Source organism: Electrophorus electricus, chromosome 11 (assembly GCF_013358815.1).
Source record: "Electrophorus electricus isolate fEleEle1 chromosome 11, fEleEle1.pri, whole genome shotgun sequence".
In the NCBI taxonomy this organism is placed as follows: Eukaryota; Metazoa; Chordata; class Actinopteri; order Gymnotiformes; family Gymnotidae; genus Electrophorus; species Electrophorus electricus.
In genome coordinates, this window is record NC_049545.1 from 12270990 (window position 1) to 12295005 (window position 24016).

The following is a 24016-nucleotide window of genomic DNA, read 5'->3' on the forward strand; positions in this document are numbered from 1 at the left end:
ATTTAACGTCGCGCTGCTGCAATACTGACACACCTGTCGATGGACAGAGTCAAATGATCTGAGACCACACGCCACTTTTGTTCGGCTAACGCGTGCGCTCCGTGCCTGACCCTGGCCGGGGCGACGCGCGAGCTCCCACGAAGGCCCTCAGGATGTCCCCGGCCACGCGCCAGGGTTTCGCTGTGGACGATTCTGTTTTTAGGAGAAAGCAGGATCAAAATGAATGGGCGCTTTAGCGTTGCGCCGTCGATTCGTTTGTCTCACACAGGTGTGTATGACACTCGACTGCGTGTGAAGATATTTCGTTTCATTATCAGGCTTATGGAGCGTGAAAAATGCAATTCCTCTTGAAGAGTGATTTCCATTCTCTTTTCCCCAGAGAGGCAGATGCAAAAAGCCATGGTTAATAGGCCAACAACAACAGAACAAATAAAAATATCACACACGGATGTGTTGAACTCTCTGTTCTCCTGGGGATAAATCAGAGGTCCTATATTTGAAGAGTTACCCAGGGTTGCACATAGTCACCAGAGGACGCCGGGCAGGCTCCCAGTGTACGCCACGTGCCGGTGGAATGTTTCGGAAGCTCTCGCACTCATTTACTGCTCGGGCTTTGTTTGGTCTTGGTGTGCGATGAGGAGTACTAGGGACAGCTGTTTCACTGTGCCACACTGACCTCTTTGTTCCAACTGAATGAGTTATGTGAGCGCAAGAGTCATCACAAAAGCCCGTGTATTATGTGGATGGCCGGCCTACATTCAGTTCGTGGCATAGCTGAGATAGAAGGGCCCAGTGGTAGGGCACAGAGCACGGAGGGTGGAACAGGTCAATAATGAGCTAGTGTTGTTGCCATTTGCAAGCTATGCGCCACACACCACAGCAAAGGACGAGAAGAAAAATGCTTCTGAAACACTCCGATCCAATGAGTCCAGCGAGCGTGGCAATCCGCTTAACAGGGATCACTTTCGTTCGCTCATGTGTGTAATGCAATATGTGTGAGAAAACGAACATGTTAAAATCTAAGGTCATCTGGCTTTTTAATGTTAATGTGAAATCAACGTGTACAGCAGTTTCTTTGAATGCCAAGGGATGTTGTTAAGCACTCGGTGAGATGGATAGGGAGAGGATATGGTGTGGAGGTTTGACTGACAGGTGAGCGTGCAGCATTAAAATACATTATGGAAGAGGGGGCATGGCTCGGGCCCCGGTTGGCCTTGGTGGTGAGCCCAGGGGCCGTCAGCCGTGAGGGCTTGGAGGAGCCTACTGTCAGGACAAAGGAAAGGTGAACTTAGGAGAAAACAAAACCCAGGTCATGTAAAAATAAATAGACGAAACTCGTTTTAGAGGCGTGTGTATACAAGCGCTTGCTGCAGTCCTGTCAGAAATGAATCTCGGGGTGTGAGGGTAGAGTATCTGAGATTCTAGCTCGACGTGAGATTGTGTGGGAGTTATGATCCTGACACTAGTACCCGGTGTTCTTGGGTCAGTTTTCATGTTTATGCCCACTTGTGAAGATGCTGTGAAATGTTCTCAAGTGCAGATTTTAGATCAGTTTCTGATGACGGAGCACTGTAACTCACGGAGCACACGCTGCAGAGGCGAGGCACTGTAGACCTGAAACAGGAGGGTATGCCATTAGCCAGATGGGCTTTCAAGTCTGGAGGAGGTCCCTTTTTCTAAATCCATCAATCAAAATAAAAAAAACACAGAAAAATGGCTTAAACCACAATGCTGGAACAATAGCCCAGAGCGTCCCATAGACCGCGTCCAAGTGCAAACATAGCAATCACATTAGAAGTTGCTCAGGATACGTCTGTTTCCTTCCTGAAAACAAGCATAGCAGCCCGCGCCCACGGGCCTCGGCCACGTTGCTAGGCTCCAGAGGAGCCGCCTGCTACCGTGCGGTGCCACTCGACTCCGCAGGCGGCTTCAACACGATCTGCCGTGCCGTGCCGGGAGGGAGCGAAGCCTGGCTGAGGTGTTAATGCAGGTGTATTTCACAGGGCAACACGGGAAACAGTTGGCACCGCCTGCAGATAACGAGACGCCCTCCAGACGGTGCTCTGGACGGCGCTCCGTGTGAGGTCCCCTCGCGGCCATGCGTGCTGCCACTGAGCTCCAGACCATAATCTTGTTACGGCGGGCGTCGCAGCCTGGGAAAGCTCTGTTCAGATAATTCCATTTGGGAGAGTATCGGCACAGGAAGCTTGCAGTGTGTTATGTGGCGTGAGAATCTCAGCTAGACTCGCAGGGCTGAAGAAGCCTTTTCACATTTGCCTTTCCAATTCAGCTTTCAGGCCAAATATGGGCAAAGCTGATCAAGACTGATAAAGAGTTCAATGTTCAACGGTGAATCAAAGCCTATTGTTGCGGAACAATTTACTTGCGTTTACAAAAAACACATGCCTGGCTTGTGTTGCTTAGTAACATTAACTCTAGAAAATATGTAACTCTAAACATATTTTTGTCTTCAACATGAAATTTCAATATGAAAATAAAAGTTTTATTATCAGGTGTTTCATGGAAAGGTGATGGTGAAAGAAATTTGTTGTTGCAATTTGTTGTGCTGTTCTGTCTCTATGCTCAGCAAACAGTGACTGATGATTTTCTGTTAATTGAGGAATAAAATAATATTCTGGTTTATTATGAATAGCCAATATTATTATTTAACCACTTCAGTCACAACATAGACTATTTTTCAACTTGGCTCTCAAAATGAAGAAAATGACCACAGATATACAGCGGTGCTTGAAAGTTTATTTCTGCATAAATTTGACCTAAAACTTCATCAGATTGTCTCACAAGTCCTAAACACAGACAAAGAGAACCAAATCAAGCAAATGGGATAAAAATATTATACACATTCAATTATTTGTTGAGTACAATGATACAAAATTCCATTTGTGATATACATAATATATATGTGAGTGGCAAAAAACCTTTAGGATTAGCAGAAAATTTGAAGAATAAATTTGAGGTTGTGTCAATCAATAGGATGATAAACATGTGAGTGGTTTTATTTAAAGAACAGGGATCTAGCCACGTCTGATCATCACAAGACATTTGTGGAAGTATATCATTCTGGTGAAGTTTTAAATCAAATTTATGCAACTTTTGCTTCTCAACATGTCTCAAGTGTCTTACAAAAGATGCTGCATTCCAACCAGTCAAAGCCCTCACACTCGGCCTAATGCAACCCAAAGAGGGTTTTAGCCGCCTGCGGTTCTGTCGTGGGAAGACAGATGCCAAACACGCTCATGGATCCACCCGGCATGGACTCGCTCCACAGCGGAGCTGCTGCCTCAGAGTTCACTGCCAGCCGAGCAACATAACGCATGCCCATGCCCAACATCCAGGAAAATGGACAAATACAAAAGGAAATCCCAAATATATGTCGACGGTCCGATGCAGAGAGCTTTTTGTTTCTCACAGAAAGCGGATATTTGCGGGAAGGAAGCTGAGCCTCTGCGTGGCCGGAGCGGGACATCGCGTGGCTGCCAGGGGAGAGGGGAGGGAAGAGAGAGAGACTAGTCACGGCAGGGGGATACAGTGCAGAGAAACCAGGAGCTGGGAGTTGAAAGCGGTTTCGGACGGAAGGGGAAAACGGCCATTTTACGTGTTACAGTGTGTGTTGCACGATGACAAACCACACCTGGGGGTGTATTTAATTAAGAGTGAATGCTTACTTGCAAGGTAGTATGGGAAAAGGCATCTTGGTCACAACATAATAGCTTGGGCACAGGACTGTGTCATTCGTTGACGTTTATTTTTCTGACCCATTCGTTTGGAAGTGAACAATAGTTTGTAGAACCCTGCCTTGCCACAGCACAGATTCCACAGAGGCCAGTGCTGACAGGACATGCAGGTAGCACTCCCAACATGAGTGCACACACATTCGTGCTGACCCACCTTATCCCATATCCCCAGGACGCGGTGGTCTGGTTTGTGGGACATTCTTGCTGAGGAGATGATTGGGTAGAATCAGTGAAATGACAAGCCCCTGGCGGGAGCATGGCTCCGTTCCACACACGAGCAAAGCAGCCCGTGCCCTCGAAGCCAGTGGTCGTCTGCTCAGTGTTGAGGCTGGCCTCCTCTGTGAAATTTCACGAGCTGTAGGTGACAGGGATTGGTGTGTTCTGGAAAAAAGAAAAGTAGCCTTGTAGCCTGACAGAAATGATTATTATATGTATGTACAGCTCTTGGTTATTTAACGCTGACAGTGGTAATAGATGGTTAGAGGAAAATAGCCTTTCTGGTTTGGAATATCTAATAGTATTAGCCCTTACCATGTCATTAACTACTTCAATCCAACTGGCTGTTTCTCTCAGTGGAAAAACTTTCAAAAGAAAGCAATCATCAGGCTCTTTCAACCAGCCACTTCTGTCCGTCAGTTCTTATTTCTCAAGGTCTTGAAAAAACACATGGTATGGTTTTATTATTTATTTATTTATTTCAAAACCACATTGGTGGTAGACCCAAGTCTTTCAGCTTTCCCTTATAATGTAACGATGCAGAAACAGCCTTCCGAGTGACGTTAGGGCTCTTTCCCGGCCATGAGAAACCACCCTCCTCTCTTAGATGACTGTTGGTAAACATTCCTCGCACTGTCACTCGGTTCATGTCTCTGTCAGCTCTCACACCAAAGGCTATCTGATGTCGAGAAGGAGGCACCCTCCCATAGCCCGTAGGCTGACGGTGGTTGCTTAGGTACGGGCAAATAATGGGCTTTGGTGTTTACCTATTAATCAGTCCACTGAATTTGTGTATCCGTTAATGCTTTATGGCCAGCGTCTTTTACCAGTGGTCATATTATCCTTTGTAATGTGTAATGTGAAACTCTGGATTGTTTTTGACTTAACCAGTCAGTAAAGAGAACTAATTTTCAGAACCAAAACTATGCCAGTAACAGAGAAAGTGTACTTTCAAACAAGACAAAAGTTCTGGATGCATGTAGTTTATTGCTTTAAAATGATGACACTTTTAAGAATGGGCAAATTTTTTAAGATACCTAAAAGGAAATGTGACATTATTTTAATTTATTTTTTTTATCATACCCAATTAATTTGCACAGGCTAATAATAATCTCCCATGAGCTCCTTCAAACCTGCTTCCGTGCCCATGTAGCAATGCGTGATATGGTGCAGTAATCACAACGTGTCAATTAATTTGGTGAAGGGTTGTCCTCTGTTCATTGCATCATCTCCAGTCTGCTACGATCTCTATGGGAGCTGTTGGGGCATAATGTTCTGTTCTGTTGCTAGGCTACCTGGAACATAATGCTTACAAGTAGCTACAGTTAGGCCTTATGTTTATTCATCGTCAGACCTGTCTCATGTACCAGTGAACATGAACACGTAAGGTCTAATGACATTGTGCACGCTGTGTAAGTTCACTCATTCCAGTTACGTGTGGCCATATCAGAGCTTCTGTGGAGTCCTCTGTAGCTGTAGAGGTTCTGGAAGTTTTTGTCTTAGTTGTTTTTATTTCTTTCATTTCAAATTTATTTGTCCATTTCACAACCATCAGCATCTCCCTGAAGAGTTTATGACATGCATGTTTTGTGCCACGTCTGCTACAAATGTAGCCAAGTTCTGTTCCTTGGTGGTTTTAATTAAATGGGCGAGTTACTTTATTAACATAGGAAATTACCCTAAACTGTATATATATCTTCTCAGTAAAATGGCCTTCTCTAAACCAACCAAGCTTTGTAAATCCTATCCCCCCGCCCCCTTTGAAAATCCCACTGAAATGTTTGTCCTTGTAAACCACAGGTTCGCGTTAGTTGTCAAACAAATGGAATGAAATACAAAAGATGACGTGTACCAGAGTTTTTCATTCAAGAGTACTTTAATGAATGTTTATTTTGCTTTGACAAGGAGGCCTTAACTCCCATCCTATCCTGTGATTACACATAGTAATTTGACCAGTTGACTCAGATACATTGTTATGATGATTTACAAATGAACCATTTCTACTACAATAATTGTAAACATTCTGGTTGATGTAACTGGCGAGTTGACTGAAGTGATCCAATCAGCGGAGGGATACAGAACGGTCAGTATAGTTTCGACTCATCTGGGCCTTAAGGATGCTTTACAAAACAAGGAAACCTTTTCAAATCTGGGTTGTAAATTTTATTGGAAAACAAAAATATACAACTTGGAATGGATTATTTGAGGCATGACAATGCCATTAAGCTGTTTAAAAAAAGGAAGGAAAAAACTAAAGAAAATGAAAGTGAATAAAACATTAAAAAGCATCATAAGATTCAAACAAGTTCTCTGGTACAGAACAGCAGATACAAAAAGTTTATGTATGAGTATCTAGAAGATACACCCGTGTCTTTTTTTTATTTATTTTTCTTTTTTTTTTTTTTGTAGTAGTGCAATGCTGATAAATTTCATATATATTATATACTTTGTCCATAGTCCATGCAGAGTTACTCCTCTACATTGTTGCCCTGCCAACGTTGTTGCCAAGTGACAAGACGGCTGGCAGGTCTCCGTTCTTGCTACGCATCGGGTGAGGGACAGACAGGCGTGACGTGCAGGTTTTTTTGTTGGGGTTTTTTGTTTTTGTTTTGTTTTTGCACGTCACCGCCTCCTTTTTGCCGCAACAAGCACCTGATCGTGTAACCGCACCGTCACTCCAAAAACACGATGACAGCAAAAGAAAGAGACATGGAGTTAGATCCTATGCAGTTTACATGCAGTTCCTTTGGACAGCCGGGGGGGAGGGAGAACTTAACGGTTTACAGATAAATTAAACAGAAAAAAAGGCAAATTTTTTATAGAAGAAAGAGGATCTGTACAAGGCTTTCACTTCGCCGTCATCATCTGTACAAACTCTGTGGAGACAAAGAATGCCATTAGACTCGACTCTGTGGAAAACACACACACAAATGGGACGACACAGGTGTGTGACAACCGGCCAGCAATTACTCCTTAATCCCAATTGTGTTACAGAAACCTCAAGACCCTGTCCATGAAGTGACATGGGTGTGAAGCGAGACTCACCTTCGTAGTTCACTTGACCATCTCCGTCAATGTCTGCTTCTCTGATCATCTCGTCGACCTCCTCGTCGGTCAGCTTCTCTCCCAGATTCGTCATCACGTGACGGAGCTCAGCGGCGCTGATGTAGCCGTTCCCATCCTAGGACGGGTGGGGAGGGAGCGGCTGGGGTTTAGGAGGACTGCACTGGTGTAAGTGAATACTGCTGTTAGCGGCTCTGCTGCCGAAGCGACGCAGTACCTTGTCAAAGACACGGAATGCTTCTCTGATCTCTTCCTCGCTGTCTGTGTCCTTCATCTTCCTCGCCATCATTGTCAGGAACTCAGGAAAGTCTATCGTCCCATTCCCTGTGTTGCAGGGGTTGGGGGTGGGGTGGCAGGGGACATCAGATCAAAGTGTTCTCGGTATAAACCACCAATTGCACGTGTGTGTGTGTGTGTGTGTGCGCGTGCGTATGTGTGTGTGTGGGTCTCATTATGTTACCATCAGCATCCACTTCATTGATCATGTCCTGAAGCTCAGCTTCCGTTGGGTTCTGGCCCAGAGAGCGCATGACCGTGCCCAACTCTTTGGTTGTGATAGTGCCATCTCCATCTTTGTCAAAGAGTGAGAATGCCTCTTTGAATTCTGCAGGGGGGGGCGGGGATTGGAGTGGCAAAGAAAAAACATGCCACTGAAACAAAAGGCATAAAAAAAAAACCATAGAAAATGCCTAACAGATGAAAAACAAAAAAACAAAAAAAAACAAAACACATCTGCAGGTCCCTTTTACAGAAAGAAAATTCCACATCTACGTTACACCTGCTTGCATGGACGAGTAACCATAAAAGGAGAGGGGGGATAAATAAATTCCACTTCAGAGTCCTTCACTGCTGTGGGAGCATGCCAAAACACTTGCTGCCTAATCAGGTCCCATCTATGTCCCTGTGCAGCCAGCTGCCGCAGTTCGAATGCACCAACATCCCAACCAGTGCCCAAGTTTATAATTCATGTGCATTAATCTAAGAGATCATTTGGAAAGTGGGCAGTCAGCACCCATGCGCACACAGTGAGGAGGACCAAAGGCCTGGTATGTCTGCAATGTGACGGGCCGAGCCACATTGAGCTAGGGCATGAGGCAGCTTGTCGGCGCCATGGCAACTGTACCCCGTGCTCTGGTTCCAGCATTCGTTACTCACGCCTATCGAACAAGCTGTCCAACAAGATGGCAGTCCTTTGTTATTAAGCACTTTACACTACGAGGTCAGATGACCAAGGCCCTTTGAACCCTGCTTCTCTGTAACGTGAACATGAGTTTGTGTTGTGCATGGTTAGTAATTATAGCTGAGTCACTCACGTAACTAATGCAGAACATTTTTTTTAATTATATGGTAGGTGTTTCTTTCTGGCAAAAACAGAAACAGCAGTGGCTTCCATAGCCAAGAGAAGGCAATCTAGACAAAAATCCAAAGTGCTGGAATATAACTCCACTGTGACAGGTCCTTACATAAACCTGCTACTGTTACATCACACTGTCCTCAAAAGAACTCACAACTGAAGAATTACTTTGCCATGCACTAGAACATCAACCCACAGAGACCGTTTCTATGGAGATCAGTGTGACCTCACCCTGTTCCTATGGAGACAAGCTACCGAGACCTAGAATGCACCAGATCCAAAGCTAAATTTCCACTGAACTGACAAGATCTTGATTTGTGACCTCACAGCTAGTTGCATCTCTTCCCACCATAATCTCACAGAGAAACATGGAAACACCGCTGTGAACACACAATCTCTCCATGGACACACGCACATACAACTCATGTGCCTAAGTCCCAGCAGACACTGTGACTTCACCATTGCCATGGAGACAGACCACTGTGACCTAAATGATAGCAATCTGGGTTCAGATTTTCCACTGTGACCAAACACCAATCACCATTAGTGATAATGGTCCTGAAAAGAGGATTTTTTTAAAACTTCAAGACCATAGCACCCAGATTATGGGCTGGAATCTGACAATCTGCACATTTTAGGCCTGGAGGGCAGGGCCAGTGCTCCATTTAGGACAACTGAGCATTCTAGTTACAGTTTTGACTAGATAAGGAACTGAACCATCCTTCACTTCATTGGAACACCCTTTATCCATATTTGTGTTGCATCACACTCCATCCAACTGGAATTGCTAATACAATAAAGACCTATACTATTAATAACTATGAAAATTCTAAAGAATTATGGTCTTGCACAAATGGCAAAAAAAAGACAAGCAACAACAAATAAACCAATGTAATTTTATAAAATTGACATCAACACAAAACTACTTTAACTAAACTGTCCAGTGCAGACAAATTCAGAAAAAGAAAAAGAAAAAAACCTTTAGGTTATATTCCACTGCTTAGAAATCACAGAGATATGGGTCTAGGATCACCAATCGAAGGTATCCATTTGTTAATCTAAGTGGCTAAACAAATAAGAGAAGTCATTTCAGTTGGTGGCCAGACGTGCGGTTCAACAGCGGACACACCCTAGTTGCTCAGCCTGGTTATCAGCTCCCTCCGACATCCCAGTGTGTGCTCAATTTAAAAACTAAACCATGCGCAGTAAAATGCAAAATACCGCCAGCGACTCGTCTCCCTGCATCTAAAAGCTCGTTGTTATTAGCGCAAAGCGCCACCACAGCCCGTCCATTCATTCGGCTTCGACATTCCCAGCACGGTTTAAGGCATGCCATAAAAGGCAAAAATATAAATCCAACGGAGAGGGTGGGGGTAGGGGGGGTGGAGTAGGTGGAAAACCACGGGAATCCACACCACCAGCCACGTGCCAACGGTCGGGACGGTAAAAGCTTACCGGCAATCTGCTCCTCTGTCAGCTGGTCAGCCTGCCAAGAATGAAAGGAAGAACAAAAGACATGTAAAACCATTCAACAGGGTCACCCGCCTTCACCTAGACATGATGCACCCATTCTTTTCCCCCGTGGGCTCTAAGCCGGCGGTCTGCAAAAGAGACGTGCAAAACATCGCATCCTACTGCAGCCAGTGGCGCAGTCCCGCTTCACCAGTCAGAGGGTCTCGGTGGTCTCTTAACGCACAAGGAATACTTCATCATAGAATCTAAACCCAAATGACTATAACGCCTGACAATTCCGCCGATACATAGCCGTCAAAAGAGCGCATGTAGTCCACCTACTCAGAAAATGCGTCACACAGTTGATGCTCAAGTTCAGTGGAGAACTATAATATATAAATATTATATAACAATTACGGAATCCATTTTGCAAGCCGTTACACTGTAACAACATTGTAACACTGCATACAGTTGAACATATTTCTATCGACTACCCAGGGGATGGAGAAAGAACAGATTTCTCTATGCTAACGAGTGAAATTAAATAAAAATAGTGACGGGCGTCCTAGACAATATAACCAGACATAAAATGACCTGCCACACAACATTGCCACTGATGAATCAGGACAGCAGTTTTACCGGATTAGGCGCAACATGTCGCTACCCATTCTAAACCGATGTTCCGCAGACGGACGCATTTTGCTTCCCGATCCTGGGCAACAATATCACATCTTAGGGAGAGTTTATACCTCGTCTTAAATGAAATTAAATCATAACAACATTATAAACAGAGACGGTAACTTACCATCGCGTCGTTTTAGCAAATGTAGCTCCACAAGTACACCACTTCGCAGCTGGCAAACAAACAGGATGCAATAAAAGACGGCTTGACGCGCCTTTAATGGTAGGTTGGAAACTCCTCCCCGTTTTCTGTTCGTCCGCCAACACGCTTCCTTCTGGATGACAATGGACTCCCAAAAAGGCTCGCAATTTTGGCATTCGATGGTACGATAAGGTTGTTTAGAAGCCCCACTCAGATTCGCTTAATAAAAAGCAATTAAAAGCTGCAAAAAAATAAGTACAAATGCGTGTTTCGCGCCGGAACTACCTTAGGGCGGAAAGATACATTCTGCTAGTCTGTAATTCGTCCAGCGCCGCACAGGCCGCTGTAGTAAGAAGAGGTGGCTTGTGATTGGTGTGTTTGTACCTGCAATGCGTCACTCGCTTAGACTTGCGCTGAGCTGCATTCCTAGTTAGTCTTATAGGCTACATGAACTTAGCGAGGGGCTACATAGATTTCACATGGAGATGGGGTGGCAATTCTCAGCATCATATTTATGGACAGGACGCCATTCATTTGAATAATCAGTATAGTGTGAAGTTCCTTCTGTTCCTTATGGGCTCTAAAACATTTGTGGAAAAACTAGTCAAAGAGAAATAACTTTTAACAAATAAACATTATTATAATTCCTACAAATAATAAATAAATTTTAAAAACCCACATTATTTGTGCAGTATTTAATACTACACACATTAAAAGGAACTATCTAAGCATATCCAAAGCACAGTGTATCCAGAGTAGCCCTTTAGGATATTCTGAAAAAAATATCTAGCTTTACCCTACACTGTAAAAAAGAGCTGAGCATTAGTTCTACAGTACAATCCATTTAATTTCTTTATCAGGTTGATTTAGTAATGCGGGCTGGCAGGGCTCTGCTTTCCTCTACATGCAGGGTTGGGCCGGGGGCTGGGGAGACAGCAAACGGCAACAAAAAAACTAGATTAAGTCTTTAAAAGTACAGCAACTTAAAAGACCGTGGGTGAATCAGAACTTCCAAAGCATACTGAACTGTGGGGCTCAGAGGAAATACCAGCCAGCACTTGATTTCGCTGGGTTCGGAGGGGCCCTTGACGTGAGCGTACACGTGTGTCATCGTGCCAGATGTGGTCAGGGAACAGGCAGCAGCAGGAATGCGGGCTTACCGTGGCCTCGCTATGGCCTCACTGTGTTGACTGAGGTGAAGGTAGGATCTGATGGTCCGTTTCTCTATGCTTGGCTGCCCAACATTCTCCCTCAATTCCAGTGGCCACCTGTCTCTAGACGGAGTCCAGAGAAGTCACAGGCGAAAGATTAAAGACTGTGCAGGTGTTGTCGGGGTCAGCACTGAGTTCGCCTTAAGACTGAATGTAGCAGTGTGCCCGACTCCTGCTCCTGGGGTCCTAATTAAGTAAAATGACCCCCATACATATGTACAAACAAACACAACTAAGTTACACGGTCCTTTCTTGTGAATTGAATATTTTGTTCATCTGCAATTACTTTAATATATCCAGATCTAAAATCTAAAAAAGCTAAAATGAGAAGTTGTTTGCCATAGACTTTATTCGGATAGTCATGTAATCGCAGCACTCACACGGTGTTTCATCCCTATGTATCCGTGTCTTTTTTTTGGTACTGACTATTGTAAGCGTCTTTGGGTCCTTGAAAAGCGCTATATAAATACAGTGTATTATTATTATTATGTTCTTTTGAATGTATGTACCACATTTAGCTGACATATAGAAACTTTGAGTCATGTTCATGCAGAGTCACATTCACACCCAAATAGAAAGTAGATCATCAACACCCCACACCCTTCCACCATCACACATCCATCCTGCTCCAATGGCTAAGACAGCTGGTTAGATTCGATCAGACAGCTTTGGTGAACGCCTTGCTCTTGCTGCTGCCTAACCTTCCACACAGTGAGGTCCATTTACTCAAATCTGTTTTTGTGAACTAGGAATGCAACCCACTGTGGAGATTATGCAATACAAGGACAAGAAGACTCATACAGGACCCTGGATACATTGGTAAGAAGTATGACAATCGCCAGATTCTGACTGCTTTGATGCTCAAGCTTGGGTTGGAAGAGACAGTTTGCTGTTAAAAGTCGTGTGTTATCGTAGTGCTGAAATGTTCAGATGTGAACTCAATACCCGGGATTACTTTAAATGGGATTATATTATTCAGTGAGAATGGTAACAGCTTTTCTTTAATGTTTGCCAGCTAGTGTCGATTGGAATAGAGATTGGCTTTGCCCTTTGAATTTCTTGGAACCCTAGATACTTTTTTACACTACATTTGTTCATAGGTTGAAGGTTTCTAATAAAATGATTTATCAGGGGTTTTAAAATCTGAATGCAGCCCATTTGATGTAGAGCAACTAGGTTTCAGCCAAATACTCTGCAAGCATCTCTCATGGACTCATAGGCTGACTACAAGATTTGAAGAGTCACATGAAGAGCTTTTATGGGAATGGAGAATACAAACTTTCCTTCAGGTTTATATATCAAGTGTTACTGTGTCTTCAGCATATACATTTAGGTCTCCTGTATGTTGCTCCTGTTCTAGAATAGTCACTGATGGTCCACGAGGAGCAAACCTACTGTATGTGGGCTTCAGTGTGAAGGCGAGCCGGCCCATCATTCGGGTCTGTGCTGTTCTAAATGCGTCCTGCTCCTGAAATGACTCACCCTCCTTGGCTCTCCAAGCCCATTTCTCCACTCTCTCCGCTGGGCTCAGCTCTCCCGGAGAGCCAGCGTGGCTGTGGCCCCGTGGATTGGGGGGGGGGGGGGGGGGGACGAACCTTTAACCAGCAGCGCAACATTCCAGAAGGCAGAGGGGACGGGGAAGGGCGGTCAAGTCGAGGCAGGCCCAGGAGCCGGATGGGGTCGGGCACCGCGCACGCGACCTCCTGCCACGTCATCTTCGCACAAGGGGGGATGGCTCTCGGAGCCGCTGCTCCTGGCCATGCTCGCGTGACGAGGGATCCTCCAGCGGCCTTCTGTCTTCACAGTTGGTCAGGCTTCAAGTCAGTGAGGCCAAGGCCAGCACCTTAGGCCCAGATGCTAGCCCGAGCGATCAGCCAATCCACTATCTCTAATGTATGAGGTCTAACAATGCCCGGGGCTCATGTCACTAATCTCAAGTGCGTGTGGATCTGGAGTCGTGACGGCATAGTGGCCCTTGCGTGGCATTCTCCATCCACCTACATGGAAGTCACCTGCATATTCCAGCAAGATATAGTTGTATACATATTCTCAACCTCTCACTTCTGTTCAGCTGTTTTTTCCGTGCTCAGAGCTGTACTGTTCTCACGTGTCAGTAACATAACTGCAGACACAGCATCAAAAAGCAAAGGCCAGGATTTCCACAGGCGTTGTAAAGAGGCGATAAGGCTTCCACATCATGAAAGACTTCACTTAGAGCTTTATAGGTTTATGGCTGTGTGATAAGTCCCAACAGTGGGCAAAATCCAGCCGGAGGCTCATGAGCACGACGCCTCTCGGCACTGTTACAGTTCCCATGTTATTGATGTGGAGTTATATCATTCCCTGACTTGTATGTAGGCTGCCTGATGTAATAGTGGTCATTAATGTAAGCTGCAGAGGGCGGCGGGGGAAGGGGGTAGAGTTTCTTGCAGTTGAACGTCAGAGATATAAGATGAATAAGAGGTTATAGAGGGACTACGCACTTTGGGAAGACAACAAAGGAGAGTGGATAGTATGCCATTGAACAAAGGAGGTTTGCTGGGTGAGCCAAGAAATCAAAGGGCAGCCAGGAAGAATGCAAGGAACAGGTAAGGCCTCATTTAGTGCAGGCACTTAGAAACAGGCAGTGTGAAGTAGTGAAAGGCGAGAGTCAGAGTGAGAATGTGACTGTGTGTGTGTGTGTGTGTGTGTGTGTGTGTGTGTGTGTGTGTGTGTGTGTGTGGAGGGACATGGAGGCAGTGTGTGCATGTACATGCAGTGTCCTGCCCTTGACCCGCACTCCCTGTGTGGGACTCTCTCTGCAGTGCAGGACTGCAAAGCACTTTGATGATCTCATCTTGCAGGGACCACCAAACACACGAATGCATACACCCGAACACACACACAAACACACACACACACACACTGCGTCCATGCTGCATAGGCAGACCAAGAGCTGCAGAGGTGCAGGTGTCTGCCCAGACTAAAACACTTGCCTCTTGTGAGTGGCTGCTACCTAGCACAGAAACTATTGTATACTGCCACACAGTGTTGAAATATGGGGATAGCACCTTTGTCTAACCAGCGCCTTTGACTCATTATCCTCAAGATTTAGTGATAAAATAATTATGTAAACTATATTTTTAATAAGGAATTAAATAATCAACAGAAGCAAAGGTAATAATAATGCATAAGTCTAATTTTAACAGCACTAAAGATATTTAAACCTTGTTATGTAATTAGATAATTTATACAAAAAAAGAAAGAAAAAATAGTTGCCCTCTACAAGGGGACAGAACAAAAAACAAAAGCAAAAGCAGTTATTTTACTTTATTAAACAGCATTGAGTCTTAGAAAATCATAATTTGGGGTTCATAAAATTGATAAAAATTGAGTTTCTTATGCTTTGCGTGACATGATGCATTTGATGTCTCTTAATGCTGTAAATGTAAGGACAGTCTTCTCAAAAGTGTAATGTTGTGCTATATGTTATTAGCCATTTATAGCCTTTGTACATCTTGACCTTTTAGCCCTCCCTTTATTTACAGTTACAGTGCACGACACGGGCTGCAGGAGCCATTTGGCAGAGTGGATGTGCACGGGGACGATTGTATGTGAAGTTGTCAAGGATACGCGGACTGAAGTGGCTATTGTAGTGCAGGGCAGGGTCGTTGTAGTTGTAGTGGGAGGTGACGTGGTCTTGAACATAGGCTGGCAGCAAGTGGGGAATTCTTAACACAGAATAAAAGACGAGCGACAGAGAGCGAGAGAGAGAGAGAGAGAGAGCGAGAGAGAGAGTGTGTTAAATTCCTGGGAGGCAAGTACATTGTCTCATGTATTTCTAGATCCTAGTGCATGAGGTGTGGCTAATTGCCTCTCTACGCCATATCAGCAAAATATTATGATCTTATGAGATCGAAACAATCGATTTACTCATTAGCTATTGATTAAAGTAATTCTCTGTGAAGTCAGCAGTGGCGAACTAAAGGCTAAAAATGTTATCAAAGAGGACACGCCCTACCCTTATACAATATATATACAATATATATATATATATATATATATATATATATATATATATATATATATATATATATATATATATATATATATATGCATTTTTACAAGTATGCCCACTGCTGAGCACACCTTGATGTAGGATTAACCGTGCCTGGCACGCTCTACAGCACTCACTCTCCGCTGACTTTTTTCTTGTGGCAGCAGCAGATGCAGGCCAGGGCGGCCAGCAGCAGCAGCAGCAGCAGGGGGAGGCCCATGCCCAGGACCAAGGCCAGGATCAGGCTCATTGGCTTGTCCAGGGACTTTCCGACTACTGCGCTAGCGTTGCTGAAACCATCCCTGTCTGAGGCACAGGAGCACTGTTACGACGCTGGCTGGCGCTCCACTTTGTGTTTATAATACGACATGCAAGCACAGCAGACAACTATGTTCTGCACTTTTGTAAATACCTTCACTCAATGAATAACTTGGTTTGCGATTACACTGTTCAAAACGATGCTTTCAACGATGCACTTACCGAAAACGCAGGACTGCGTGTCCTTGACGTCAGTGCTGTTACACACACACCTGTAGCCTCCGTAAGTGTTGAAACACACAGCTGGTTTTGCACACATGCTATGACTTGTGCTACACTCATCCAGGTCTGAGAAGAGAGCATACGCAAGGACAAAGAATAACGAAGAGACGATCAAAAAGACAATCGAACATGAAAATGGCAGAAAATGAGGAGGGCTAATTGATTTTACAGGCCTTCCAAGATCAAGTTTATTGAACACAATTACACACATATTTAATTTTACAAACTAAACCATAACTGAATGACAGTCTTAATTAATCTGTTATTGTGCTTTGAGAAAGCGAATTTGGGCAGTGGCTATAAATCTGTCTGCACTCAACATTCACTTGCTTCTGGTCCCTCACCTCCCACGTAGGCTGAAGAGACGGAGTAGTAGCGTCTCACCCGGCTCAGGTAGTCCATGACGTACCAGTGAGGCGTGTCACTGGACACGTTAATGCTGTACTCGCTGTTCCCGGTCCCTGAGCCTGGCACTGTAATGCTGGCATTGTAGAACTTGTTCTGGAAACCCTGGGAAAGGATCTGCTGCAGCTGTGGGGCACATATAATTTCAGACGCGGTTGCTGGAAGAATGAGACGCAGTGTTTTTCTCAAACACCGTTTTAATCCTGTAGGTTTCCTGGACCTGTTGGTGTAGTTGGTGTGTCATCTATGGCATCTCTAATGAGGGACGGTCAAGGTGATGTGTATGTTATGCTATGTCAGCTAGCACTGAGTGGAGAGAGGGACGTTTCTTTCTGTCAGTCCCCGAGAACATGACCAACTGAGTCATATTTTGGCAGGGCAGGGACTCAGAGCAGGGCCCTAGTTTGACAGTGTGCTTCCCCTTGGCCCTCACCTGTTTCAGTCGGTGAGCTTCAGACGCTTGGTTGCTCCAGGTCATCGATACGTTAAAAATGTTCCAACCTGCAAACACCAAGTAAACTAAATGCTCAACGCAACATACTATCTCCCCACAATATAAAAAAAAATCATAACAATGTCACAACATAACAATATCGCCACACTATCACAAAAATATTACAACATAACAATATCAATATCTATATATAACAATATCTCCACACAGTATTACAATATCATAACAACATCACAACATAACAATATCCAGCAGTGTTTGCGGCATTTCACAATGGCATCTTACCTGCAGGATTTGCAGAAACACCTAAAAAGGTAAAACAGTAAACTTAAATGTCCAACCAATACCGAATAAAATAAAAAAATAACGATGAGAGGAATAACAGAGAAGGAATCTATGTTTATTTATAAAAGACGGTCATGCTAAAACAAGTCTAGAAGAAAAAAGGAATCTCACCACAGCCATCAGACTGCATGCTGGTCTGGTAGAGGCAGGTGCAGTGTACTGAACCAGGCGTGTTCACACACTCGAACTTGGCATTGGGGCAGGTAGCAGGGTCCTGACACTCGTCTATATCTGTGTGCGGCAGAGAGCGCGCAGGTTCGCCGACTACGGTCCAGGCGACGGCCAAGGCCGGAAGTTAAAGAGTGTGAGGGGACCGGAGCTACCTGTGCAGTTTTGTCCATCGCCGGCGAATCCGGGCTTACAAGCGCACGTGTAGTTGTAGCCAGTGCTGGAACAGTTCGCCATGGGGTGGCACGGGAAGGGGATGGGAGGGAGACAGAAATCTGCGGGGAACAGATAAGACGTATCACCACATACTGCTTTATCCAGCAGGCAAGAGTGGCACATCGCAGACAGGGGGGAGACCACTTTACCCACAGTAGTGGAGTAGTGGAGGAGAAGTGACCAATTTTCTAGACGCATTTGAGGTAGATGAAAACTCACATGTTGGGCCTCAATGCTATGAGTGTGTATGAATAATAAATAATTAAGGCGAATGGCCTTTACTATACATTTAGCAGGCTTCTGAAAGGACTGTAAGATGTATTGGCCCTGAGCCATGGTGAACAGAATGAACTGCTGACCAACAGATCGACGCGTACCATTCTGAAAGCACTTGTAACCCTGTCTGTTCATGGAGACAGTGGGGTGAGGGCAGGGTCCACAGCTGAAGCTGTCTGCTTCTCTCTGGCTGAAGCAGTCCACTTGAGGGAAGCAGGGCGTGCCTTTACACGCATCTGTTCTACTTTCACAGTACTTGCCGCCAAAACCAGGTGTGCACAAACACCCAACAACCTAGAAAGAGTAGAGTTAAGGTACATGGTGAAACTTCACCATAACTGATAAAGAGAGAAATGCTAAGCTGCATCACTGCACAATTATATGGCTATAAAATTATTCTCCGTTAAGTTTAGGATGTGGAACCTAAGTTTGAATGTCAGAAGAGCTTAACTGGATCTTGCATACAATGAAGAATTTGATAGTTGTGCCACTGGAATGTATAATCTTTCTTAAATCGAGCACAACAATAATCCAGAGCAGCATTTCTAACTCAGCGACTGAGCAGTAAGATGAGAATATAGCTTGTCCAGTCTGGAAGGGGCCCGAGTACCTGGAACTTGCCCTGCAGTTTGTTCTCAGCCACGCTCTGGAATTGGCAGGTTCCTCCGTTCAGACAGTTGCAGATCTGCACCACGGGGGTGAGATAAGAGCTGGATGTGTAGTCGCTCACCTGCACGGTCAGTGGCACAGGCTGGATGTTGAGTGGGGTCCACACGAGAACCCCGTCGCCTGCAGAAAGACGAAAACGCCCATGCGTGATGCGCCACTGTCATACGGTAAATACCCATAATACGCTGCATCGGACATCTTTTAACAATGAATGCTTAATAACAGCAATGCCTTTGCAGGGACGTTACCACTGCCTATGGACGCCTGCGGTGGTCGCGGGAAGAGCAGGGAAAAGGTGAAAGCGTCTCGGTTCACGTCCTGCACTGCAAACTGCACCCTGACCGTGGTGTTCACCTTACAGCGGATCACCAAGGGCCCACTCACCATGGGTGGCATGTTACCTGGTTCAAATATACAGGATTCAGGATTTGACTGAGGCAGGACAGATTTACCTTTGATAATTACATGGTGCAAGTAAGAGGCTTGACACATCAACCTTACTTGACATAATAATGGGCCAGTGGGGGGGCGCTCTCACCGAAGGTGACGGCGAGGTTTCGGAGCCTCTGCTGGTCTTGCAGCGTCTGCTGGCCCAGGCCCAAGCTGTCTGACGCCAGGGCGTCCTGCGCACACTGCATGCTGCCCTCACAGGCTTGCAGAAGGCTGGCCAGCATGGTGGGGCTCAGGGGCGCCAGCAGCTCGTCGGCGCTCACGGGCTGGAAGGGCGTCAGCAGATGAGGGGGGGACAGGAGGTTCTCCGGAACGGGAACGGCCCCTGCGGGACAGGACGGCACAGTGGCGGCGGGTGAACGCGGCCGCCTCGGCAACCCGCGAGCTGTTTCTATTACGGGCACACTCTCCCTAGTACTCGCGCCCCGCGACACACTCACATGACTGTCCGAAGAGCAGCACCTTGTCCTCAGAGGGAAGGATGTTGCCGGGGGAAGACAGCGGGAGCCCGTTGGAGAGGAGGAAGTCGTCGCTAGCGTTGGAGCTCCAGAGGCCCAGCAAACCTACGGTGCGGTTGTAGAAGACCTGAGGCACCACGACCAGAGCGCTCAGCCGCCCCGCGTCCCCCCTCCACACGTCCACGCTCAGACCGCCGTCGTAAACCGCAGTGCAGCGCTGCACGGAGGGGCAGCGCACTGCAAAGCCTTGCTGGACGGGATATACTGCATCTGTTTGGAGAGCAGAGGGCAGAAGAGGGCAGCAGAGGGAAATAAATGCAACACCCGTATCACTGGTCGCTCTAGAACAAGCTACAAGCTGCAAAACATCCTCCAAGTTTGAGATGGGAAAACATGTAAAAGCCATGTAACTCAAATAATATCTGAGAGCTGGCTGTGTGTCTGACAAGGTGTAGTCTGCAATACTGCACGGTTCTGTCCTTACTCGCTGAGACAGATATTGCCACATCATTGATTAGCATGGTAAGGCTCTCGTCAGTGAAAGAACGTTGCCATTCTACCTGTAGTAAAACAAATTCAAAACCTTCAGTTATCAGGGGAAGACATTTACCGTAGATCATTTAGGCTTATTTTGAATAAAATTCTCAATACCCAGTTGGAAAAAGAAGTTATTAAGGCTTGTTCCGTTTTTTTTTTGTGAGACGTAAGGAGACAGCGTGTGCCCCTGTCAGCCATTTACACACAGAGCCAATAACGTTCATCCCAAAATAAGGCGCGAACCTTGCCGAAGGCCTGGTGGTGCGCGGCGAGGCGCACCAGTGCAGGAACTCGTCTGGTTTGGTTGTTGGTCACCAGCGCTGTAGTCTCCCCCTGCAGGGTGAAGACATTGGAGCCCGCACTGGAGGACAGGCGCACAATTACAAACACTCCCACGGCCTTGAAGGTGTAGTTACGGCCATCCAACGTAATAAAATGGAGGCTTCCGTACGCCAGTCCTGTCGGGCGCGAAGAGGGCATGGGCAAGTGTTCCGTGGAAAGTTATAGGATGCGTTTTGTTGCGACAGGTTTGCAACATGTTTATAATACAAAATTGCTTTCCCTTGCAGTCAAACACGTGCACGAGGGTGTGTGCAGTGTGGGGAGGAAAAGAGAGAAAAAAAAGGCATTGTGTTGTCCCAACTTGACGGGTGACAGTCGACTCACTCACAATTATCTACAGACATCCTAGAGCACAGGTTTACCTGCAAGGAACTGCACTTTCCCATGCAGGTTTACCGCGCGTGCTACAGTGGGCAGGGTGTGTGAAGCTTGCAAGAAAGCCAAAAAGGCCTGCCAAACGAAAATGAAAGAGGAATGATAACGTTCCCATTGACTGCCTTGCAGACATGCAGACAGTCGTTCACGTGTACGACTGCAAGGGGAAGCGATGACTTGCAGAGACACATCTGTACCTGCAACACTCAACCAAGCATGCGTTAATAGCACAGCTGGAAAAAAAGACTGAAAAGCACAATGATTTGTAATATTAAATTGGGTGATAATTTGTTCATGATTCAGTTTTCAAAACACAGCTAAAATCTGTTGTGTGAGCAAGAGGCCATCTCATAGTAAAGTGTCTGCGTTTAATCTAAAGAGGGTCATAGACCTTACCGAGGCCAGGTGCTCCCCTGTTCCCCGGTATGCTGGGGTCTGGGTTGCCCCAGCCGTATCCCTGACATCGATCCAGGGGCCTCTTAGCCAGGTAGAGATGGCAGAGGGGGGACTGTATACAGCACCATTGGAAGGGCATGAGATCCTTATCTGAGGAGAGACAAACACTAGAATTACACCACTGCCAACACACAAAGCTGTTACTGATGTATGTCTATATCCATAAACAAAAATGGCTGGGTTACCAATGTGATCTTGCATCTTGTCGTCGGAGAAGTAGCGTTCGCTGTATCCGGCCAGCAGGGGGCCCTGTGGGTGGTACACGCATCGTTTCCCTGCCCTTTGCTTGTTGAACAGGATAGACTGAAAGACTTGCCCTGCGCCTCCACCCCAGCGGAGGTCCCTCAGCTCCTTCACACGTGCGGTGCTCTCCACCGGCAGGGTCTCGGGGCCGAAACCAGGGTCTTCCAGGGCCTGGCCACGGGTGCACTGGCATGGTGCCAGGCCCAGTGCCCACTCGCTGGGGTCGGGCTCTTTCAGGGCCCACGACTGGCACTGTCTCTGAGAGTTAGAGCTGGCCACCGTGGCTCCGGTCAGGTCATACACCAGCAGCCCCAGCTCGCCTGTATTACCTATAGTGGTCTGTGGCCGGTAACGCCCACGTGGGCCAAACAGGTTGTCGTGCGGTGTGGGGACCTCATTAACAAAGCTATTGATGCCATTGGTGTAGCCTATCAGAGCGTTGTGGTAAACTCTCTGCCCTGGGCCCCAGTTCATGTCACGGTAGCGGTGCAGGGAGTACGAGCGGGCTCCGTCTGTGGTCAGGATGCACTGAAATGTGTTTGTCTACAAAGCAAAATTGAAATAAAATGGTCAAAATCTTTTCATTAGGTAGAATTGCACCGACACACCCTACCTACTGCATTACATACAATATATCCATCGTGGGAGTGTGGGAAAAGTTATGACATACTGTCTATAATAAGGTGAACACAAAAAAGCTGGCAAGCTTTTAATGTCAGAAATTGACTTACTGTCTTGTAGAATGATTTAAAAAGGAATACTCCAAATTTAAATTGGAGTTATTTAAAAAAAGTGTTGGGTGATTTATGTATTATAGATTTTTGTCAGACGGTTTTAGAATTAAAAACAGATGTGCTATAGTCTCCCTAAGTACATAATTGAGAAAGTCTAATATATTCCAAGGGTAGAGATGCTTTATTCTTGGGTTATTAACTTTATTTCATGTTGATACCTGATAAAGAACAGAACACTTTGAAATCGTTTTACTGATTGACTGAAGTGATGCGTTCTCACACGACACCGCTTTCCCCCGCAGTAGAGCATCTGAACTACTGAAGCATTTTGACAAGACATCAAAAATGTTATGTCATCGTGCTGCTCCAGCATGCCTTGTGACGATGAGTGCTAAAGGTGATCGGTTCCTTTACCGTCAGCCAGAGATATTGTACTTCCCATGTTTCTCTGCATGGGAAAGCAATAGCGTGTTGAAACGCATCCAGACCCACAGAATTCGGTTACACCCAGTACAGTAAAAATACCTGCAGGCAGACTGTAAGATTCACAAGCTTTCTACTCCTTATTAGGTTTCCACAGAAAACCAATGACAGAACACACATCAACACCATCTTAAACTGATATATTTCTGGACTTTAATGGACTAGTGGACTAGGGTTTAATGGACTAGTCCTTTCCTTGCATGGTTCTCCTTTACTGTTTTGTTTAGTTAAAGGGCTTTGGTTTACTGTCGACATTAAAATGTGAGAGATGAACCTGTCTGTTACGTGTTAGGGTAATGCACACTCTCAGTGAAGTGTAAACACCTGCTTACCTCTGATAAGTTGATCTTTTGGTAGGAGACAGGCATCACGTGGTCCCAGGTGATTTTCAGAATCCAGATGGGGCTGTATGCAGGATTCCCTCTCTGTGCCTCAAAGCGACTTACATCAGCCGCTGTGCGGTTGAAGATTATCTGAGAGTAGGCATCTGAGAGGTTCTGCTGAAAATATTCCTGAGAAACATAAAATAGTTTTAGGCCAGAACAAAATAAACTAATTTACTGCTGCATTTAAAAAGACAAAAATGACATTTAGGTTAAAAAACAAAACAAAACAAAACACAATTAAGTCAGATGTTGGAAACCTGCAATTAACCCTGAACTTGAACCTTTCAAGTGAAACACATAGTACCACGTATAGCGTAACTACAGACATCATTACCTTTGCACATCATATATAATCATAGAAAGCATCTATTATGAAAAGCAGACTGGCAAGATAGTTTAGTGTTTTTTGAGAGTTGTCCATTTTTTTGTTTTTTTTTAATTGTTACATTTTAAACATTTTTCCTTTTTTTTTTTTTTTTTTTTTTTTTTGGGTAACAGCAAAATAATCAATGTTTAAACTACAAGAGTGCTGAAGCATAAGCAAACAAAAGAATAAAAGGATGTGCGAC

General features: G+C 45.4%; 2 protein-coding genes across 2 annotated transcripts; both read right to left on the bottom strand.

The window, feature by feature from the left end:
- Positions 1-5828: 5828 nt before the first annotated feature.
- calm2a (calmodulin 2a (phosphorylase kinase, delta)) lies at positions 5829-10729 on the bottom strand. The gene is made up of 6 exons (XM_027002557.2): positions 10646-10729; positions 9844-9874; positions 7495-7638; positions 7252-7358; positions 7017-7152; positions 5829-6847 (listed from the first exon to the last, which is right to left on the bottom strand). The coding sequence occupies exons 1-6, from the start codon at positions 10646-10648 to the stop codon at positions 6819-6821; spliced, it is 450 nt and encodes a 149-aa protein (XP_026858358.1). The 5' UTR covers positions 10649-10729; the 3' UTR covers positions 5829-6818.
- A 4458-nt stretch (positions 10730-15187) lies between these two features.
- Positions 15188-23429, bottom strand: si:ch73-105b23.6 (mucin-4). The gene is made up of 18 exons (XM_027002570.2): positions 23394-23429; positions 21787-22387; positions 21542-21691; positions 20672-20886; positions 20376-20451; positions 19874-20161; positions 19522-19758; positions 19232-19384; positions 18925-19103; positions 18416-18608; positions 17978-18097; positions 17766-17885; positions 17595-17615; positions 17289-17356; positions 16795-16981; positions 16391-16516; positions 16048-16216; positions 15188-15584 (listed from the first exon to the last, which is right to left on the bottom strand). The coding sequence occupies exons 1-18, from the start codon at positions 23427-23429 to the stop codon at positions 15392-15394; spliced, it is 3132 nt and encodes a 1043-aa protein (XP_026858371.2). The 3' UTR covers positions 15188-15391.
- Between the last annotated feature and the right edge of the window lie 587 nt (positions 23430-24016).